Raw genomic sequence first — 23,364 nt, 5'->3', positions numbered from 1 at the left:
ACCCATAAAGCTAAGTCTAACCCTAACACTAACACCCCCCTAAGTTAAATATAATTTAAATCTAACGAAATAAATTAACTCTTATTAAATAAATTAATCCTATTTAAAGCTAAATACTTACCTGTAAAATAAACCCTAATATACCTACAATATAAATTATAATTATATTATAGCTATTTTAGGATTTATATTTATTTTACAGGTAACTTTGTATTTATTTTAACCAGGTACAATAGCTATTAAATAGTTAATAACTATTTAATAGTTACCTAGTTAAAATAATTACAAAATTACCTGTAAAATAAATCCTAACCTAAGTTACAATTAAACCTAACACTACACTATCAATAAATTAATTAAATACAATACCTACAATTACCTACAATTAAACCTAACACTACACTATCAATAAATTAATTAAATACAATACCTACAATTATCTTCAATTAAACCTAACACTACACTATCAATAAATTAATTAAATACAATTCCTACAAATAAATACAATTAAATAAACTAACTAAAGTACAAAAAATAAAAAAATATTTACAAACATTAGAAAAATATTACAACAATTTTAAACTAATTACACCTACTCTAAGCCCCCTAATAAAATAACAAAGCCCCCCAAAATAAAAAAATGCCCTACCCTATTCTAAATTAAAAAAGTTCAAAGCTCTTTTACCTTACCAGCCCTGAACAGGGCCCTTTGCGGGGCATGCCCCAAAGAATTCAGCTCCTTTGCCTGTAAAAAAAACACATACAATACCCCCCCAACATTACAACCCACCACCCACATACCCCTAATCTAACCCAAACCCCCCTTAAATAAACCTAACACTAAGCCCCTGAAGCTCTTCCTACCTTATCTTCACCATACCAGGTTCACCGATCGGTCCTCGGAAGTCTTGATCCAAGCCTCGGAAGTGTTGATCCAAGCCCAAGCGGGGGGCTGAAGAGTGACGTCCATCCTCGGGCTGAAGTCTGGATCCAAGTGGCGACTGAAGAAATCCATCATCGGGCTGAAGTCGGAAGTCCATCATCGGGATGAAGTCTTCTATCAAGCAGCATCTTCAATCTTCTTTCTTCCGGAGCCATCATCTTCCAGCCGACGCAGAACATCCTCTTCTCCCGACGCCTACTCGCCGAATGACGGTTCCTTTAAATGACGTCATCCAAGATGGCGTCCGTTGAATTCCGATTGGCTGATAGGATTCTATCAGCCAATCGGAATTAAGGTAGGAAAATTCTGATTGGCTGATGGAATCAGCCAATCAGATTGAAGTTCAATCCAATTGGCTGATCCGATCAGCCAATCAGATTGAGCTCGCATTCTATTGGCTGTTCCGATCAGCCAATAGAATGCGAGCTCAATCTGATTGGCTGATTCCATCAGCCAATCAGAATTTTCCTACCTTAATTCCGATTGGCTGATAGAATCCTATCAGCCAATCGGAATTCAACGGACGCCATCTTGGATGACGTCATTTAAAGGAACCGTCATTTGGCGAGTAGGCGTCGGGAGAGGAGGATGTTCTGCGTCGGCTGGAAGTTGATGGCTCCGGAAGAAAGAAGATTGAAGATGCTGCTTGATAGAAGACTTCATCCCGATGATGGACTTCCGACTTCAGCCCGATGATGGAGTTCTTCAGTCGCCGCTTGGATCCAGACTTCAGCCCGAGGATGGACGTCACTCTTCATCCCCCCGCTTGGGCTTGGATCAACACTTCCGAGGCTTGGATCAAGACTTCCGAGGACCGATCGGTGAACCTGGTATGGTGAAGATAAGGTAGGAAGATCTTCAGGGGCTTAGTGTTAGGTTTATTTAAGGGGGGTTTGGATTAGATTAGGGGTATGTGGGTGGTGCGTTGTAATGTTGGGGGGGGTATTGTATGTGTTTTTTTTACAGGCAAAAGAGCTGAATTCTTTGGGGCATGCCCCGCAAATGGCCCTTTTCAGGGCTGGTAAGGTAAAAGAGCTTTGAACTTTTGTAATTTAGAATAGGGTAGGGCATTTTTTATTTTGGGGGGCTTTATTTTATTAGGGGGCTTAGAGTAGGTGTAATTAGTTTAAAATTGTTGTAATATTTTTCTGATGTTTGTAAATATTTTTTTATTTTTTGTAACTTAGTTCTTTTTTATTTTTTGTACTTTAGTTAGTTTATTTAATTGTATTTATTCGTAGGAATTGTATTTAATTAATTTATTGATAGTGTAGTGTTAGGTTTAATTGTAGATAATTGTAGGTATTTTATTTAATTAATTTATTGCTAGTGTAGTGTTAGGTTTAATTGTAACTTAGGTTAGGATTTATTTTACAGGTAATTTTGTAATTATTTTAACTATTTTAGCTATTAAATAGTTCTTAACTATTTAATAGCTATTGTACCTGGTTAAAATAAATACAAAGTTGCCTGTAAAATAAATATAAATCCTAAAATAGCTATAATATAATTATAATTTATATTGTAGCTATATTAGGATTTATTTTACAGGTAAGTATTTAGATTTAAATAGGAATAATTTATTTAATAAGAGTTAATTAATTTCGTTAGATTTAAATTATATTTAACTTAGGGGGGTGTTAGTGTTAGGGTTAGACTTAGCTTTAGGGGTTAATACATTTATTAGAATAGCGGTGAGCTCCAGTCGGCAGATTAGGGGTTAATGTTTGAAGTTAGGTGTCGGCGATGTTAGGGAGGGCAGATTATTATAGGGTTAGTGAGGCGGATTAGGGGTTAATAACTTTATTATAATAGCGGTGCGGTCTGCTCGGCAGATTAGGGGTTAATAAGTGTAGGCAGGTGGAGGAGACGTTGTGGGGGCAGATTAGGGGTTAATAAAAATAATATAGGGGTCGGCGGTGTTAGGGGCAGCAGATTAGGGGTACATAGGGATAATGTAAGTAGCGGCGGTTTATGGAGCGGCAGATTAGGGGTTAAAAATAATATGCAGGGGTCAGCGATAGCGGGGGCGGCAGAATAGGGGTTAATAAGTGTAAGGTTAGGGGTGTTTAGACTCGGGGTACATGTTAGAGTGTTAGGTGCAGACGTAGGAAGTGTTTCCCCATAGCAAACAATGGGGCTGCGTTAGGAGCTGAACGCGGCTTTTTTGCAGGTGTTAGGTTTTTTTTAAGCTCAAACAGCCCCATTATTTTCTATGGGGGAATCGTGCACGAGCACGTTTTTGAAGCTGGCTGCGTCCGTAAGCACCGCTGGTATCGAGAGTTGAAGTTGCGTTAAATATGCTTTACGCTCCTTTTTTGGAGCCTAACGCAGCCATTCTGTGAACTCTCAATACCAGCGGTATTTAAAAGGTGCGGCCAGAAAAAAGCACGCGTAGCTAACGCACCCCTTTGGCCGCAGAACTCTAAATCTAGGCGTAAGTCTATTGACTATATATACAGTATCTCATATAGTGCTTGAAAGTAACTTAAAGGGACACTAAATGCAAATTTTTCTTTAATGATTCTGATAGAGCGTGCAATTTTAAGCAACTTTCTAATTTACTCCTATTATTAATTTTTCTTTGTTCTCTTGCTATCTTTATTTAAAAAGCAGGAATGTGATGCATAGGAGCCGGCCCATTTTTGGTTGAGAACCTGGGTTATGCTTGCTTATTGGTGGGTAAATGTCAGCCTCCAATAAGCAAGCACTATCCATGGTGCTGAACCTAAAATGGGCTGGCTGCTAAGATTTACATTCATTATTTTCAAATAAAGATAGAAAGAGAATGAAGAAAATTGATAATAGGAGTAAATTAGAAAGTTGTTTAAAATTGCATGCTCTATCTGAATCATGAAAAAAAATATATTGGTTTAGTATCCCTTTAAATGTATATTTCTAAAATGTACTTATTAGATGTCTTAGAAAATCTCATCAGAGCAGAGAGCTTTTTTTGTGTTCAGTGTCCCTTTAAGGGCTTAAGTACAAGTGGAGCACAATTTTTTCATATGCCGGTAAACAGGCAAATTTGCCAGTTTATGGGTGCACGTTAAATAACCAGCCAGTGGCTGGTTAATGCTACCGTGAGCTCGTGGTAGCACTTTGCACTTGAATTCATTAACTAGAGATCAGATCTCTGGTAAATGAAAAAACATGTCCCCAAATTTACTCCAAAATAAAGTGTATAGTTAATTTCTAAAAAAAAATATATGAGCATCTTTTTTTTTTTTAATTAATTAAAAAGACTGCACAAAGTGGGTATAAGGGGTTAAAGTGAGGGGATGTGGGGTGTTAGAAAAAAAACAGCAATGAAAAGTGCCTTTATATAGCGGTATATGGGGACTGTGTTACTATGTGTATATTCATCTATATAGAGAAAATAACTCATTGTGTAATTCATTAACAAATCTAGACAGACCAGAAAGCTTGTTTTTCCCACAGAAAACCTCTGTAATACATTGTTTCCAATGCAGCAAAAGATTCTGGGTAAGATATGCAAATTCGGTTCACAATGACACACCTTTTTACTTCAAGTCTGCTTTTCAGCAGATTCCCTTAACGTCAAAGCATTGCTGTTCACACAGCTTATAAGCTTTGTTAGGGTAAGTACAGTGATTCATAACTATCCCAGGACAGACTGTTTCATAGTTATTGCTACTCATCAGCTGGGAGAAAGTTAGAATCACTGCTGGGTGAATTTGTTTTCCGGCAAAATACAACAACATTTAAAATTAGGGGGAGGTAAAAGGCGAGTTTAAAATCCTCCACTACGCATACAATAGAGAAAATAACTCATTGTGTAGTTCATTAACAAATCTAGACAGGCCAGAAGGCTTGTTTTTCCCACAGAAACCCTCTGGAATACATTGTTTCCAATGCAGCAAAGAATTCTGGGTTAGATATGCAAATTCAGTTCACAATGACACACCTTTTTACTACAAGCATTGCTGTTCACACAGCTTATAAGCTTAGCTAGGGTAAGTACAGTGATTCATAACTATCCCAGGACAGACTGTTTCGTAGTTATTGCTATTCATCAGCTGGGAGAAAGTTAGAATCACTGCTGGGTGAAATTTTCTTCAGGCAAAATACAACAACATTTAAAATTAGGGGGAGGTAAAAGGTGAGTTTAAAATCCTCCACTACGCATAAAATAGAGAAAATAACTCATTGTGTAGTTCATTAACAAATCTAGACAGGCCAGAAGGCTTGTTTTTCCCACAAAAAAACTCTGGAATACATTGTTTCCAATGCAGTAAAGGATTCTGGGTAAGATATGCAAATTCGGTTCACAATAACACACCTTTTTACTTCGTCTGCTTTTCAGCAGATTCCCTTAACGCCAAAGCATTGCTGTTCACACAGATATATATATATATATTTATATTTTAAATATGCTGTCCAATGCTGTGCAACTTACCCCATGCTCTGCGCTAGGTTCTTTTCTGTGTCTATCGGCATCAGAAAGAGGCTCCCTTTGGAGCCTATGGAGGCGCGCTCTCATGAGCGCAAAGCTTCCATGCAATGCGAACGTGAGGTTGGGTTCACATTGCGCTTTACTTGTAATACCAGGGCTCTTGTGTGCGCCGGTATTACTGAGGGGAGTGCAAATATCTTGCGAAAGCACAATTTTGCGCTCCACTCGTAATCTAGCCCTAAATGTGATAAAAATAAAAGTTCACAGTTTGCCTAGGTCTCTCTAGTTTAGATAAAGTTAATACGTTTTTCCTGTTGGCGTCACTGCTTAAAAACCTCCTATTGTTAGGAATTTATGTTTAAAATTACAAAATAAACAGTATTATGCTTTTGTAACAAACAAATACTTTTCACAGCAGTTTATCAAAAACATATTCACTCCAGGAGCCATTCCACTCCAAAGGGGACATACAAAAGGCTAATCCCCTATTTCTGTTACAAGCCAAATATAACTTTCAGATCAGTTATCCCCTTTAAGATGAGAACATAAACTTCTACTACAGGTCCATCTAATGAAAAAGGTTCTAAGATAAAATATTGTATTTGGCATGCCAGACGCGAGACATCTTGAATTGAAATGGACCTTGACTTCATTGAAGAGATCACATGGGTGAAATTGATTTCAGATGTAAGCAAAAGATATGCACTGTGGTACTGTTTGATTTTTGAATATTTCTAAACTCTCATGCTGCAATATAATTAACTAGTAATAAAGACATGTAACGCATTCTCCTCAGGTTTCACTAGATTTTTTAAAACAAAATGTTTGTGTATATATATATATATATATATATATATATGTATGTGTGTGTGTGTATTTATATATATATATATATATATATCCTCTGCAGACTGCCCCTTATCTCAGTGCTATTTAAAAACGTGCATTTTAGTGCTGCTTCATAAAAAACTCCATAGGATTGAGCACACTGTTATCTATATGACACACATGAACTAGCACTGTCTGGCTGTGAAAAGCTGATAAAATGATAAAAAATAAGAGGCAGTCTGCAGAGGCTTATAAATAGTCAGAAATTTAGAGGTTTAAAGGTAATAAAGTATATTATTATAACAATATTGGTTGTGCAAAGCTGGGGAATGGGTAGTAAAGGTGCTATCTATCTTTTTAAACAATAAAAAAAATTAAGTAGACTGTCCCTTGTACATTGAGTGGACTAGTAACTTTTTCCCTATGGGCTAGTAGCATTTAACCCCCGACTAGTAAACTACAGTAATATCTTCCACCCATGTATGTATGTATGTGTATATATATATATATATATATATATATACTGTATGTATATATATATTGTAAAAGACTGCCTGTCTGTCTGTGACTTTACTTACATAGGTCTTTGGAGTTTTAAATGCAAACCAATGTCAAGGTTAAAAAGCCTGAAACCTGTTTATTTGCAAAATTACAATAAATAAATCCAGAAAAAAACGAACTTTATAAAAGCGAAAAAACTGTATTCACATAAGTTAAAATGACCACACTTACCATCCAAAAGGAGAAAAAAAGAATAAACAGTTTTACGCGTTTCAGCAAAGCGTAGTCTTAATCATAAACCATATGTTCAGCCAGGTGTGATACACATTTAAAGGATATTCATCTTTCCCAATGGTTGATAAAAACACACCCCCTTCTCATATTAAGTGCATAATATCAGGTTAACCAGAAGAATACAACAGTTGAAACAGGCTATGTTAAAGTGCTTTTGAATATAAAGTGCTCTAAATAACATTCCATTAGTAATAAATATTTCAGATTTATAACAACTAACAGCAATACAGGTTAGCATATTGTACCATATATTCATATATGTGTTTACATTTTGAAAATCAATACATAATATACATTCAAGAAACACCTAACATGATTATTCCCCAAAATTAATTATATCATTCTCTGAGTTGAAGCCATTTGGAATTAACGTACACATTTTATTAATCCAATAGACTTCCTGTCTGTCCAATATGGACCACTTGTTACCTCCCCTAGGGGGACTCCTAATGGTCTCAATGGCATTCCATTTGAAATTACAGACATCTCCATTGTGCACATCAATGAAGTGTCTGGCCAGTTCTGATCAGCGATTTACATTTGTAATATAGCCCAGATGCTCTCGTATTCTCTTGCGAACATCACGAGTCATCATTCCAATATATTGTTTTTTATGATATGAGCATTCAATGAGAGAAATCACAAATGTTGTAGAGCAATTAATGCAACCCTTGGTATTGTATGACTGTTCTGTTACACATGATAAAAATCTGAAACTATCTTAATAAAATCACATGGCTTGCAATTTTTTCCACATTTGTAGGTTCCATTGTGTGTTAACCATGAACTATTACTAGTTGCACTCTGTAGTTGGCTGGGGGAAACCTTGTTTCCCAAAGTTATATTCCTAGTATATACAAATCTGCAACCATCCTTTATAGTATTTTTAAGGAGATCATCACCATACAGCATAGGTAGATATTTCTTTATAATGTTGCAAATGTGATAATACTGGGAAGGATATTTTGTAACAAATGTAGGCTTAAGCTTCCAAACTGGAACATTATCCTGTTTGGCCTAATAATTAGTTAATCCTACACAACCCCAATCCTTACTCATCTCAAAGAAAAGTCATTTTCCTCAGAGGTTGTAAAGTAAAGCTTATTTTTATCATTATAAATAGCCTAGTGTGGAGCTTGGTTATGTGTTATACATCTTTCTTAGTCACACGTTGGCTACAACGCATTGGAACTCGTCTATGCAAGCCGACTAACAGACTAGAAATCCACATGTGATCTGTTTTTACATATTTGTGGCTAAACATTATCCTGTTTGGCCTAATAATTAGTTAAGTGAAAGCCCCATTACCCTTATGCTGAACTGCTAAGATACATGGGTTTTATTGAACACTAGCAAAGATACTATACACCTCTTAGCAAAAGGAGTTTCTTTAGTAAAAAAAAAATATATGCATTAAAAGGGAATATATGGTACCGATAATTAAACAATCATACAAATATCTTCCAATCTGCACAAGTTGATTCAAAATCAAATTTTTATCTTTTTATGCAGAAATAATATAATTATTCTAAATATTTACAATGCTTGTATAGAAACAAACTGGTGTATCTGTTTGACGTAAAGGTATACCTCACTTTACAGCTCTTCACTTTACAGCGATTCGCTAATACAGCGCTTTGTGGAGCTGAAGTTCAACCTCCAAGGATTTTGAAACAGTGCTGTAATTATCGTGAGATTGCGAAAAAAGTGAATGGCACCATTTTGTTATGCTTAGTTCACTCTGTTAACAGCATTGCAGTGCAATCTTTGTCTCAGTGCTAGTCTGGCAAATTTTACTACAGTAATTGTCACTATTTTACAGGTACAGTATTTATTGAATACTAATTGAATACTGTGCTGTGCTAGTGTTAAACTAAATGTAGCACTATTGCACCCCTAATATATGTTAGTTCAAACATGTTTTCAAGATTTTAAACACTGAAAAGAAAGCTATAACTGCCTTGTTTCACTTTAAGGCGGTTTTCACTTTACAGTGGGGCTCCGGTCCCTAACCCGCTGTATGAGCGGGGTATACCTGTACCTAATTCTTTTTCCATATCCAATAATGAAATTTGGTTTTATAAATCTATTAGTATGACAGCAGATATTTAAAAAGTACGAGTACATACAATAGGATATTAGTGGGATTCATTTTAAATAAAAGCTGCAATGTCAATATTTTGATGTAATCCATATGGTTTTATAGTGTTTAAATAATATATCCAGTATGTATCCCTCCATTTTCCAGAATAATACATCTTAAGCTATTGAGCTTGATGCTTCTTGTTTGCGGCGAGCCTAAAGACCGCTGCTCCATAACTTGTCCGCCTGCTCTGAGGCCGCAAACAGAAATCATCCCAATCAAATATGATCGGATTGATTGACACCCCCTGCTAGCGGCTGTTTGGCCGCAAATCTGCAGGGGGCGGTATTGCACAAGCAGTTCTGGTGAACTGCTTGTGCAATGATAAATGCCGACAGCGTATGCTGTCGGCATTTATTGATGTGCAGCGGATATGATACGTTACATCGTATTATGTCTGCTTGCACTTTGATAAATATGCCCCATTGTCTTTATTATGTGCTGTTTTGAAATGAGCAGTCTATGCCCAGATAAAGCTTTCTCTATATTGCTCAGCTGTTCAGCTAGGATCATTTTGTAAGATCTTTTCGTATGACTTACAGTATGTATTTTACTTAAATTCCTAAAAGTAATATACATAATACATTTTACATTTTAATTATACAATTTCATTTTTTACACTTGTAGAAACATATGCAGTTCTTTTATTTTTTTATTTTTTTGAAAACTGACTTTATTGAAAAAAATTATAAAGCTGACAGAAAGAAAACACATCTTAAAGTTTACAGTCTGGGAGACGCAGCTCCCATCAGGATGAATACAGTTGTCAGTTACATTTTGTATTTAACAAGTGTTAATCAATAGAATAAAAGTTAACCTTTCCTCTTTTGTTGTGTAAATCCAATAAGATATTATTAACTTTATATAGGGTGTAAGAAGGAAAGGGGGAGTAAAAGAAAGCGAAAGGGAAAAGAAAGGAGAGGAAAAAAGAGAAAAGCAAAAGAGAAAGAGAAGAGTGCTGACTAACCCGTCACAGTAAGGATGCCGCAAAAGATAAAGTATTATCTATTGCCATTGTCACTCACCACCAAGTTATGGATTCTCAAACGTCGCATATATATCTAAATCGAGATGAGGGGTGCAAATACCCTTGAATGATAGGCCTTCCTATCTATGTGTAGTGGATTGTGGATATTAACCTGACTGAGTGTCTAAATTTTGATTGTGATTTTTGAGGTAGTCTTCCCAAGTGGCGAGCATTTCCGCGTACACGTCGATTTTATCATTTTTCATATAGAAATATTCCTCCAGTTCTAGGAGTTCCGATACCCTACGAGACCACATCGCTATTGTTGGAGCCAACCTACTTTTCCAATTTTTTGCTATTAGGAATTTAATGCTATTCGTTAACACATTAAATAGCTTTTTATGGGGTTTGTGTTTTATTTTAGGAGGGTTGCATAGCAACCACATCAGTGGGTCCAGAGGAAACTGAGTCTCTAGTATCAACTCTATTTCGGTAATTGCTAGTCTCCAAAATGTTTGAATTGTGTTACACCACCACCACATGTGGGCCAAGTTGCTACCTCCGTGGCCGCATCTCCAACAACGGTCTGACCTATGGGGATATAGGCGGTGAATTTTCCTTGGCGTAAGGTACCAACGGTGTAATATCTTTAAGTTTAATTCAATTATGGAGAGCGAAATTGATGTTTTTGTAATGTTTTGAAAAATTGTTGCGCCAGTTTGGGGAAGGATTATGATTCCTAAATCATCTTTCCATTTCTCAAGATATTGTGGGACGTAGCCAGGGGAGTTAGTTGTTAGCAATTTATAGATCAACGATAGAGTGTGGGATATCGGGGGATCACGGAGGCATAGCGCTTCGAAATTTGTTAGTGGTCTAACCATGTTTCTGCTCTGTTCGTGCGATAGGATAAATCGGTTAACTCTGTGGTAGTTAAACCAGTTGTGGAAGTAGGTGTAACCTTTGTCTAGCAACTCGCTTTGGGAGAGGATCCTGTCTTCTGTTGTTATCCTATAAATTGGGAAGTCACGAATGTTTGAGTCTGCTAAATTTGTCAGGACGCTATGGCCTATTGTAAATTGTCCATTTACTATGAGTGAAGTGAGAGGGGATGGTTTGGAGGAAATATATGTGGTTTTAGAGAGTACACATTCCCATACTTCATAAGTTTCTCTAACTAATGGGGAGCCTTGTATCTTTTTGTAGTGTGTTTTCTCCAAACTCCAACACACCCTGCCTAGGTGGGAGACCCCAGAGATTAAGTGCTCTAGCTGTACCCATCTTTTATGGTCATGGTGGATGTGCCAATCCACTATTCTTTATGCAGTTCTTTTTTTTAACCAAGTTGCATGTATTTTTATCTTTTATGAGACGACTCAAACAGTAAGTTCAAATAACTTTTCCTAAATGTTATTGTTGTTATCATTTTATTTGTATAACTCCACCAAATTCTCTAATGCTGGGTAAAAAAGTAAAAATATAAATTGATAAAGATTTGTGGTAAGTTACATATACATAACAGACTAAACAAAACAAATTTGTATTGGAGGAGGAGGGCTCTACTTTTCACTACTTTTTTGAGGGGCATAAATTCTAGATGGGACATTGACCTTTATCAGGGTACATAGGTCCCATACGGTCAATGTGACCCAGTATTTCGGCTCCTTATAGATCATAAGCACTGTTTCTCTAGTTCCAATCTGTTAAAAAACACCTCTTCTAAATTACATAGGAGATAGGATTATAATTCTTGTTTTTTCCATATGAATTGCTAATATTGCTGGGCATTATCTAACACTATATGATGATACAATTCATTTATTTATACATCTATTTTTAGTGTACTTAATAATGCTAAGTCATTTCATGATTAGCGCTGTATCATTTCAGGGATTTCTTTTTGTCTATAGTAACAGGATATTATACTATACTATCATTGAACACTTCCCATTCAGTCCCTTTTAGCTGTATCAACATCTGCATAACTTCACTAGTTCATTTGGCAACTAATAATATAACGTTCCCTAAGTGAGTCTAACCGAGCTGCCGTGCATGAAACAGATACTGAAGTAGATAGTATTTTTCTGTTTATTATGTGGTAATGAAAATGAATGACAGGCATTGTGTATCCATAGAACGTATAAAACTATCCCCTCCCACGTCCTCTTTTTAGCAGTGCTAGAGGTATGGACTTTTTCAATAAAACGTATGTTTTATTATATACCGTCATAGCAGTATGGTGCTTCTATTCTACACTTTCATTGCTCCTTCAGTTGTGTTTAAAGGGGACCACTCTTTGATTGATATATATATACTGTATATATGTATATATATGTATATATATGTATATATATATATATATATATATATATATATATATATATATATATATGGAAATCAGGAGACAGCACTCACTGGTCTTGACAATACTGGATTTATTCAGTGACGTTTCAGGGAATACACCCCTTCATCAGACCCGGTCTGATGAAGGGGTGTATTCCCCGAAACGTCACTGAATAAATCCAGTATTGTCAAGACCATATTCTAGCACCCTGGCATTTGGAACTAAAGTGTTAGTGAGAGTGCACCTGCCAATACCTGCTGTATATATATATATATATATATATATATTAGGGTTACACCGATACTAGTATCGGTATCAGTACCGATACCAAGTATTTGCATGAGTACTTGTACTCGTGCAAATGCACCGATACTTATACCGATACCTCCACTTCCTACCCATATGATATCTTGTGGAGTTTTTTCAAACTGCATGTTCCCATTTCATTTTAAGCTGAAGTGGACACTAAACTAAAAATGGTTTACTACTGTTCTGCCAATACAAATTGCTGTTATTTGTATTATTGTAGGAGAGATCACTGTACCTCGTTCAGACAAACCCCTGAAGTACTGGTCAGTTAATAAACTGAGATTTCCAGCTCTGGCTAAAATGGTCCAAAAATATCTTTCTGCCCCATGCAGTAGTGTGGAAAGTGAAAGACTGTTCAACTTAGAGTCAAACCTCCTTACTGATAGCAAAAACAGACTTATAGCTGAACATGCAGAGAGGCTTCTGTTCTGTTCCTTAAAAAGAACTTGCCACTAACTTTTGAAAAATTATTCTAATTGCCAAATTGCCTTTTTTACTGCTAGTTCTCATCTTGCACAATGATGTTCAAAACATACTGTACTCTGAGGAACATCCATAGGTCAGCTTATATAATTGCAGGAAGAGTACTCATGGCAAAAATTAAGTTAATTCCAATGAACACTCATCCTGCAATTATAGGACTAGATTTAGATTACATTTGATTGGTAAGCTTTATCAATGCTTTGTTCACATTTCCAACTCCATAGACTTTAGCATAGCATTGGTAAAACTTACCAGTCAAATGTAATTTAGCCCATAGTGTTGTTCCCCATGATTAAACAGTGCACTGTTCTATTTTTACTATTTTTCTATTTTTTACTGTATTGCACTTTTTGTTGGTTGTGATTTTATATTTGTTATTTGTTGTTATTATTAATATATTTTATTGTAATATTTTTTTTTATAAACATGTTCTGTGAACTTTATGACAAATAAAACTGTTTTATTATTTCATAATGTCTTTTAAGTTACAGTCCTTCATAATTATAAAGAAGGAATCTTAAATAATTAGTCTGTATTGTGCTTGGTTAACTGTCACATGACATAAAAAAAAAAAAAGTATCGGTAATTGGTATCGGCGAGTATTTGAAAACAAGTATCGGTACTTGTACTCGGTCTTAAAAAAATGGTATCAGTGCAACTCTAATATATATATATATATATATATATATATATATATATATATATATATATATATACACGTATACATTTTGTATGTATTTATGTCTATCTATCTATCTATCTTAATTCTAAATAAAAACATAAAAGTACAAGTTGGTGAAATATGATTAGATGAGTAACTACTTTTTTTTTTCATTTCCCTGCAGATGGCTAGTGAAATAAATAATGAGGAAATACCTGCAAATCTCCAACCTGGGGACTTGATTGAGATATTTCGACCAGCTTATCAGCACTGGGCCCTTTATCTTGGAGATGGTTATGTAATAAATGTTGCTCCACTAGGTAAAGAACCACTTATTGCTTGCTAATATGTTACAGCTTTCACCATAATTCTGCCGTTTGGTTGATATGCTTTGTATACCTAACACATGGCTAGATTACGAGTGACAAGCTAATTGTTGTGAGAAATCAAAAATGGGTTTATTTTCAGTGTTTGCCCATGTCGGAAGTAGTGCGTGTATTACAAGTTGAAAGTAAACGTGTTAACTCAAGCACAAATTAAATAAATTAACATGCGTTGAGATAGGGCGACTTCAGACCTCGGGTAACTGTTATGCTCGAATAAAACGTTTTTTAAATGTACAGTTACACTCATAATAACACTAATAAAAATTATTTAAAAAATTGCAGTAAAAAGTTATAAGTGCTCAAAGATATGAGATCTCAGGTGATAGAAAAAAAAGAGAGGCAAAGGACTTTAAGGTAGAGATACATACATATACATGTGTAAATATGTATATGTGTATGTATATATATATATATATATATATATATATACATATATATATATATATATATATATATATATATATATATATATATATACTGTATGTGTACATATGTATTTATATGAGTATATATATGTATTTGCAGACATATGTACACATATAAGCACATAAATGCATATGTATACATATATAGATATATGTGTAAGTACATTGGAGCCCTTTGTAGTTAAAGGGACACTGAACCCAATTTTTCTTCATTCTCTTGGTATCTTTATTTGAAATGTAAGTTTAGATGCCGGCCCATTTTTGGTGAACTCACTGTGTTATTCTTGCTGATTGGTGGATAAATTCACCCACCAATAAACAAGTGCTTTCCATGGTCCTAAACCAAAAAATAGCTTAGATGCCTTCTTTTTCAAATAAAGAAAGCAAGAGAACGAAGAAAAATTGATAATAGGAGTAAATTAGATAGTTGCTTAAACTTGCATGCTCTATCTGAATCATGAAAGAAAAAATTTGGGTTCAGTGTCCCTTTAACCCCTTAACGACAGAGGACAATTAATGCCTGAGGACGTACCCTGCACGTCCTCTTTCTGGAAAGCAGCTGGAAGTGATCCTGCTCGCTTCCAGCTGCTTTCCGGTTATTGCAGTGATGCCTCGATATCGAGGCATCCTGCAATAACCTTTTTTAGCCATCCGATGCGGAGAGAGCCACTCTGTGGCCCTCTCTGCACCGGACATTGATGGCTATGCTCGATGGTGTGTGGGAGCCGGGTGGCGGCCATCGATGGCCCTTGTGATGCGGAGGGGGGCGGGATCGTGGGCGGGGATGAACGGGGGCGCGCACGGATGCGCACGTGCACGGGGAGGCAGCGCGTGCATGGGGAGGGAGCGGGTGAGAACTGCTACACTACAGAAATATTTTTGTTAGAAGTGGGAAAAAGGGGGGGAATAGATTATATTTTTAAAAAGATTGGTTAGGGGGTGGGGTGTTGGTCTGTGGGGGGGGGAAGCTACACCACAGAAAAAAAAGCAAAAATAAATCAATAAAAACCAATTTGTTTTGCAAACTGGGTACTGGCAGACAGCTGCCAGTACCCAAGATGGCCCCCAATAAGGCGTAGGGGACAAGGGTTAGAGAGCTGTTTTGGGGGGGGTCACAGAGGTTGGGTGCTAAGGGGGGAACCTACATAGCAGCATATGTAAATATGCTAAAAAAAAATTAAAAAATATTTAAAGATACCTTTTATTTTAGTACTGGCAGACTTTCTGCCAGTACTTAAGATGGCGGGGACAATGTGGGGTGGGGGAGGGAAGGGAGCTGTTTGGGAGGGATCAGGGGGTGTGATGTGTCAGGTGGGAGGCTGATCTCTACACTAAAGCTAAAATTAACCCTGCAAGCTCCCTACAAACTACCTAATTAACCCCTTCACTGCTAGCCATAATACACATGTGATGCGCAGCAGCATTTAGCGGCCTTCTAATTACCAAAAAGCAACGCCAAAGCCATATATGTCTGCTATTTCTGAACAAAGGGGATCCCAGAGAAGCATTTACAACCATTTGTGCCATAATTGCACAAGCGGTTTGAAAATAATTTCAGTGAGAAACCTAAAATTGTGAAAAATGTAACGTTTTTTTTAATTTGATCACATTTGGCGGTGAAATGGTGGTATGAAATATAACAAAATGGGCCTAGATCAATACTTGGGGTTGTCTACTACACTACACTGAAGCTAAAATTAACCCTAGAAGCTCCCTACATGCTCTCTAATTAACCCATTCACTGCTGGGCATAATACACGTGGGTGCGCAGTGGCATTTAGCAGCCTTCTAATTACCAAAAACCAAAGCCAAAGTCATATATGTCTGCTATTTATAAACAAAGGGGATCCCAGAAAAGCATTTACAACCATTTATGCCATAATTACATAAGTTGTTTGTAAATAATTTCAGTGAGAAACCTAAAGTTTGTGAAAAAAATTGTGAAAAAGTGAACAATTTTTTTTAATTGATCGCATTTGGCGGTGAAATGGTGGCATGAAATATGCCAAAATGGGTCTAGATCAATACTTTGGGATGTCTTCTAAAAAAAATATATACATGTCAAGGGATATTCAGGGATTCCTGACAGATATCAGTGTTCCAATGTAACTAGCGCTAATTTTGAAAAAAGTGGTTTGGAAATAGCAAAGTGCTACTTGTATTTATTGCCATATAACTTGCAAAAAAAGCAAAGAATGTGTAAACATTGGGTATTTCTAAACTCAGGACAAAATTTAGAAACTATTTAGCATGGGTGTTTTTTGGTGGTTGTAGATGTGTAACATATTTTGGGGGTCAAAGTTAGAAAAAGTGTGTTTTTTTATTTTTTTCATCATATTTTGTTATAGCAAATTATAAGATATGATGAAAATAATGGTAGATGATTTTGAAAGTCCATTTAATGGTGAGAAAAACGGTATATAATATGTGTGGGTACAGTAAATGAGTAAGAGGAAAATTACAGCTAAACACAAACACCGCAAAAATGTAAAAATAGCCTTGGTCCCAAACGGACAGAAAATGGAAAAGTGCTGTGGTCATTAAGGGGTTAAGTAGCTGAAAATATAAAAAATCATATTTATGTACTGTAAATATTTCACATTCCAATGTTATTCACATAGGGAAATATGTTCAAACTGTTTTATAATAGATATTCCTATATATATCTGTATATATCTATACCTATATATAATCGTATTTATATATAAAGGTATAGATATTGTACCAAAATACCATCATATATATATGACTAATTAAGAATAAAGAGAACATAATCTGCTATGTGAAGAACATTAATATTTCATGTCAAGTTAGCGCACTTGAGATAACGCAATTGGGTGTGCCTCCTATTGGGTGTTAGTTTTTTTCTCCACTTTTTATGCTTCATTGAAGTCTATGGGGGAATGACGTTCGCACGGTCATGATTTTCTAATTTCTGCTTTTTGGTTAGCGTGAAAACTTTTTACTTTCAACCTGTAATGCGATAAATATAGCTGCACTAATAATCTAGCCCTCACTGTTAAAAGGGTCTCTTTCTTTTTTCTTTACTTCAGCTGAAACATAGTAAATATGTCTCATATCGTAATGTATGGCTTGGTGAAATGTACCCCAATTGAGAAGCCTCTCAATGCTTTGCTTATTTAGGGCAAAAAAAACTGATTACATTAGTTAACAAGTATAATAAAGGTAACATTGTTGACTGAGCTAGAATAGATAGAGGAATATTTAAAACAATGCACAATATCTCATGCTTTACTCAGGGATAGATTACTTATTAGGGAATGGTTTGAGCTAATAATAATATGCAGACTGTGTAATAATATCAAATAAGCTGAATTGTTTTACATATCACAATAATGATTTAGAGTGGAATATATAAAACCAAATAGTTGATTGTATTTTCAACTTGATACACAGCCCAATTCACCAGCACATACCTTTGAATTAGTGTGTGAATTAGGTTGTACTTGGTTTTCTTAAAGGTTCTCTTCAGTATTATTTTATTGTTTGAGCTTGTATTAATGCTTTTTTTGTATCAAATGGAAATAAAAGCAAAGCACTCTCTTTTGTTTGACTTATTTATAGAGGAGACAACCGCTGCTTCTTTCTCAAGTGCCAAGTCTGTCTTCAGCAGGAAGGCCCTCGTCAAAATGCAGCTCTTAAAGGATGTGGTTGGAAATGATACTTACAAAGTCAACAATAAATATGATGATAAATATAGCCCTCTACCTGCAGAGGAAATCATCCAGCGGGCAGAAATTCTCATTGGCCAAGAAGTATGCTATGATATATTAGGAAATAACTGTGAACATTTTGTTACACTGCTTCGCTATGGGGAAGGTGTTTCTGAACAGGTAATGAATGGGTTCTTTAAATTAATATATACTGTATACTACCCAATGTGATACATGTTTATATAAGGTATATAAGACAGCTATTATTCAATAAAAATATTAGTTAATAAAGTATATCAGAGTGATACTGTCTCTGGATAAATAAGTGAATACTACAAATATATACTTAATTTCCACATTTAGATATGTAATTAATATTAAACACTTTTGTGTAATACACACGTGCATTAATGGTTAAGTATACCTCTACTAAATTATATATGGGGGCTATTTTTGTTCTCTCTTGCAGCCATAACAATCACTGTGCATCAGGTTAAAGGGTAAAGATAAATTCCAAGAAATGCACTACAGCCTCTCTAAGGGCAAGATTACAAGTCGCGCGGTATCAGTTTTCCGTGTGCGATATGGTCTTTTCGCAATCAATTTCCATTGCGTAGGTATTACAAGTTTTGAGAAATCACGATTGTGCGCACAACATAAGTTAAGTTTTCCGCAACATAAAAGTTTCACAAAACACTTTAAAAATACATTACAAAATACTCTTACACTCATATTAACTCTGTCTAATAAAAATATTTATAAAAATATTGCACATAAAAGTTATAAGGGCTAAAAGAAAGGAGATCTCAGGTGTTAGAAAAAAAAGCTGGCACAGGGATTTTACATTGACATACATACACATACATAGAGAAACATGGATTTATATGTATAGAGATATGTTTAACTTTGGAGATATTAAAAGATTTCACATTACACTTATGCACATTTAGCAATATCTCAGAAGGCTTTTCTTTGAGATATTCGCATATAGATCTCGAGATATCAAGACATATACAGTATATATATATATTCATATCTCAATAAATTATTATATTACAAAGAAACAATTTTAACAATGGCACTATTAAGGCGATCCTCACTATAGTTTTCCTCCTGAGTGTATTTCTAAGTCTTTTACACTTTGGATTGGAAGTGATACAGGTGAGTTGGTGCTGTGCATAAATCGAATCAAATTCTAGTAGTGGAAGTATAGACACTTACCACTGGGAAAAGTATGCACATCTAGCACTCTATGCCCAGACTTAGGAGTGGTACAAGTTAGAGAAAAATTAAAATATAACCTTTATTAAAGTTTCCATTAAAAACTGTAAACAATTATACACACAACACAGAAATTTAAAAAAACTCAAAGTGAAGCTGTCTTAATCACTGTTGTATATTGAGGACACAAAGTAGATGCCTAAATATATGTCATGCAATGTGTCATTACCAATATGGCAGTTTGGGATATAAAGATCTCCTATGCCCTCATGTAACTAGAGGGTGCCTATTATAGATAGTATCAGGTGGAAAGCTGCAGCTTTCTGTAAATACTAGAATTACTAATCGTTGAATTGTGAGTCTAAATTCAATCTGTGATTCATTCAATGATATAAATATAGTGAATAGTAGTATATTGTGGTACTTATATTAGGATCACACAGATGGTTATAGAATTCTGGGTTACCCCTGGCTGTATTGGTACAAGAGTTGATATTAATGTGTTGATCACATGAGTCAATGGTGTAAGGTACCCTGTTAAATAATCCTAGTTGTAGCAGGTATTTTAGTGTATTGATATATTAAGGGAGAGATAATTCTACTCCTTACTGCAGGGTTATGATTTAAATACTTAAGATAGATAACTACTATGCATTCCTTAATTAACAATGTCGGTCCCTCGAATGGGAAAGTATTATGAGCAAAGGTAGTGTATCTATGATCACTTTTGGGGTCAGATCCAGTATCTAGAATCTCACAGGTTATTGTGTAATCTTGAACCACTGTCACCATGCCCTATATGTATAAAGAGATCACTTGATCAATACAGAAATTCATGATTTCCTCATTAAATGCTGTCTCTATATATGCAGTATGTGGTACTGGTTCAATATCAACCTGTATTAGCAGTTGTTAATCGTTGCCAGTATGCAATATAAGTCAGCAGAGATCATAAGTTAAGTACACGAGTTAATGATTCTCTCGTTGAATTTATACTATTTGTGTGCATACACTTATTCTATTGTCCGCATACAATACATAAGATTGTGGCTGGGGAGTACACAGTGTCTATCACATTCAATTCAGAATATGGATCTGATAATAACTAATTTGCATATTGGTGATCTGAATATACACTTAGATGGTAGCTTCTATATATAGTATATTACATTTCTTATAGAGTAACACAGATTGTATAACTAGTGTGTGGAAATTTAGTCATATGTATGTGTGTGGTTTAAATGCTATCCGATTGGAGAGCATATCATTTTAAATAATATATATTACGAAATCTTTCCATCACGGAAGCTAAATTAGATAGGGTTAATATTATTTTGTGTTTCTCTGATCCCTCAAGTGGGAGATATAGATTATACTTGTTTATTGAGCTCCATTGGATACAATATATGTTTCAAAACAGTGTTTGTTACTGGTTTATTGTACCCGGATGAGGGTTACATGCACGCCGTGTGTCAATGATATATTTGTTTGTATAATATCAATGATTATAGTAACATAGTGTGTGCCCAACTCTTATGTATAGTTTTGTTTCACTGATTAAACTTTAATTCAAGTATCTGATATAATTTTTATTTATTAATGTTTATACTCGGTTTTCCACAAATGGTATGAACTCAAATAGCATCTATTATTGTTGCGTTATTATCTTTGAGGTGTACACTTGTAAATTAAGACTATCCTAAATTTACCAACTTAGCGTTTTCCATATAGTTGAGAAAAAGGTAATATATCTAATTTCGCAACCACAAGTGCTTATACGTTATAAGTTGAGTAACTGTTAGGTGCTTCCAGTGTAACAGATTTAAACTGTGATCGATACCGGTTAGTTATACCCGGATGTGGGTTGTCTCTGAGCCGTCTAAATATAATAGCGGAGTTTATCCACTATTTAAAGATTACAGTATAATAGCCCGGCATGTCCCCACTTAGTATCTGTAGTGCTATTTGCACTTTGTTAATATTAAAGGGACAGTAAAGTCAAAACTAAACTTTCATGATTCAGATAGGGCACGCAATTTTAAACAACTTTCCTATTTACTTTTATCATCAAATTTACTTTGTTCCCTTGGTGGTATTTTTAAAAAGCTAAACCTAGCTAGGCTCAAACTGATTTCTAAACAGTTGAAAACCGCCTCCTAGCTCAGAGCATTTTGAAAGTTTTTCACAGTTTGACTGTGCTAGTTCACATGTGTCATATAGATAACATTGTGCTCACTCCCGTGAAGTTATTTAGGAGTCTTCACTGATTGACTACACTGCATGTCTGTCAAAGGCACTTAGATAAGGAGGCTGTCTGCAAAGGCTTAGATACAAGGTTATCACAGAGGTAAAAAGTATATTAATATTACTGTGTTGGTTATGCAAAAATGGGGAATGGGTAATAAAGGGATTATCTATCTTTTTAAATAAGAACATTTTTGGTGTAGACTGTCCCTTTAAGTACACCTCTTGTCCATATTATTGGTACTATATTTGCAAACTAGATTGCCCAAATATGTTTTGGAACTAAGTTCCATTTGTAATGCTGTTATGCTTTAATCATTGCGGTATCTAGTTGTAAATTACGATTAACTTAAATCTAGTAACATGGCGTTACCCACTCGGTTAGAAGGGAAATTACACCTGAGTACACCACCGCTAGTGCTAGGTTCTATGTTGAATAACTATTATTAATGTTTCTTTCATGTAATTAGCAAGAGTCCATGAGCTAGTGACGTATGGGATATACATTCCTACCAGGAGGGGCAAAGTTTCCCAAACCTCAAAATGCCTATAAATACACCCCTCACCACACCCACAAATCAGTTTGTGAATCTCCTTTTCTGATTTTTCATCAGGATAAGGCGGTGATGCGAACTTCTTTTAAATTTTTACCTATGGTTGTGAATTCTAACAACATTAGTAGAGAAATTGTGGTTCCTTCATTGTGTCCTAATCCTAAGAATTCTAAGGAGAGATCTTTGCATTCTTTGGATGTAGTTAGAGCTTTGAAATATTATGTTGAAGCTACTAAAAATTTCCGAAAGACTTCTAGTCTATTTGTTATCTTTGCCGGTTCTAGGAAAGGTCAGAAGGCCTCTGCCATTTCTTTGGCATCTTGGTTGAAATCTTTAATTCATCATGCTTATGTTGAGTCGGGTAAAACTCCGCCTCAAAAGATTACAGCTCATTCTACTAGGTCAGTTTCTATTTCCTGGGCGTTTAGGAATGAAGCTTCGGTTGATCAGATTTGCAAAGCAGCAACTTGGTCTTCTTTGCATACTTTTACTAAATTCTACCATTTTGATGTGTTTTCTTCTTCTGAAGCAGTTTTTGGTAGAAAAGTACTTCAGGCAGCTGTTTCAGTTTGATTCTTCTGCTTATAATTTCAGTTTTTTTCATTATAAGATTTAAACTTTATTTTGGGTGTGGATTATTTTCAGCGGAATTGGCTGTCTTTATTTTTATCCCTCCCTCTCTAGTGACTCTTGCGTGGAAGATCCACATCTTGGGTATTAATTATCCCATACGTCACTAGCTCATGGACTCTTGCTAATTACATGAAAGAAAACATAATTTATGTAAGAACTTACCTGATAAATTAATTTCTTTCATATTAGCAAGAGTCCATGAGGCCCACCCTTTTTTGTGGTGGTTATGATTTTTTTGTATAAAGCACAATTATTCCAATTCCTTATTTTTTATGCTTTCGCACTTTTTTCTTATCACCCCACTTCTTGGCTATTCGTTAAACTGATTTGTGGGTGT

The 23,364-nt window shown here is 35.3% G+C and overlaps 1 protein-coding gene across 4 annotated transcripts in view; it reads left to right on the top strand.

The window, feature by feature from the left end:
• PLAAT1 (phospholipase A and acyltransferase 1) overlaps positions 1-23,364 on the top strand; it is a 717,153-nt gene that overhangs the window by 681,109 nt on the left and 12,680 nt on the right. For all 4 annotated transcript variants that reach the window (XM_053710223.1, XM_053710221.1, XM_053710225.1 and 1 more), the window contains 2 exons: positions 14,075-14,210; positions 18,287-18,555. In XM_053710223.1, coding sequence (XP_053566198.1) covers positions 14,075-14,210; positions 18,287-18,555 — 405 coding nt within the window. The remainder of the gene's footprint in view (positions 1-14,074; positions 14,211-18,286; positions 18,556-23,364) is intronic.

Source organism: Bombina bombina, chromosome 4, assembly GCF_027579735.1.
Source record: "Bombina bombina isolate aBomBom1 chromosome 4, aBomBom1.pri, whole genome shotgun sequence".
Taxonomy (NCBI): Eukaryota; Metazoa; Chordata; class Amphibia; order Anura; family Bombinatoridae; genus Bombina; species Bombina bombina.
Note: the sequence above shows the minus strand (reverse complement) of the source record. Positions and strands in the feature narration are given on the sequence as shown.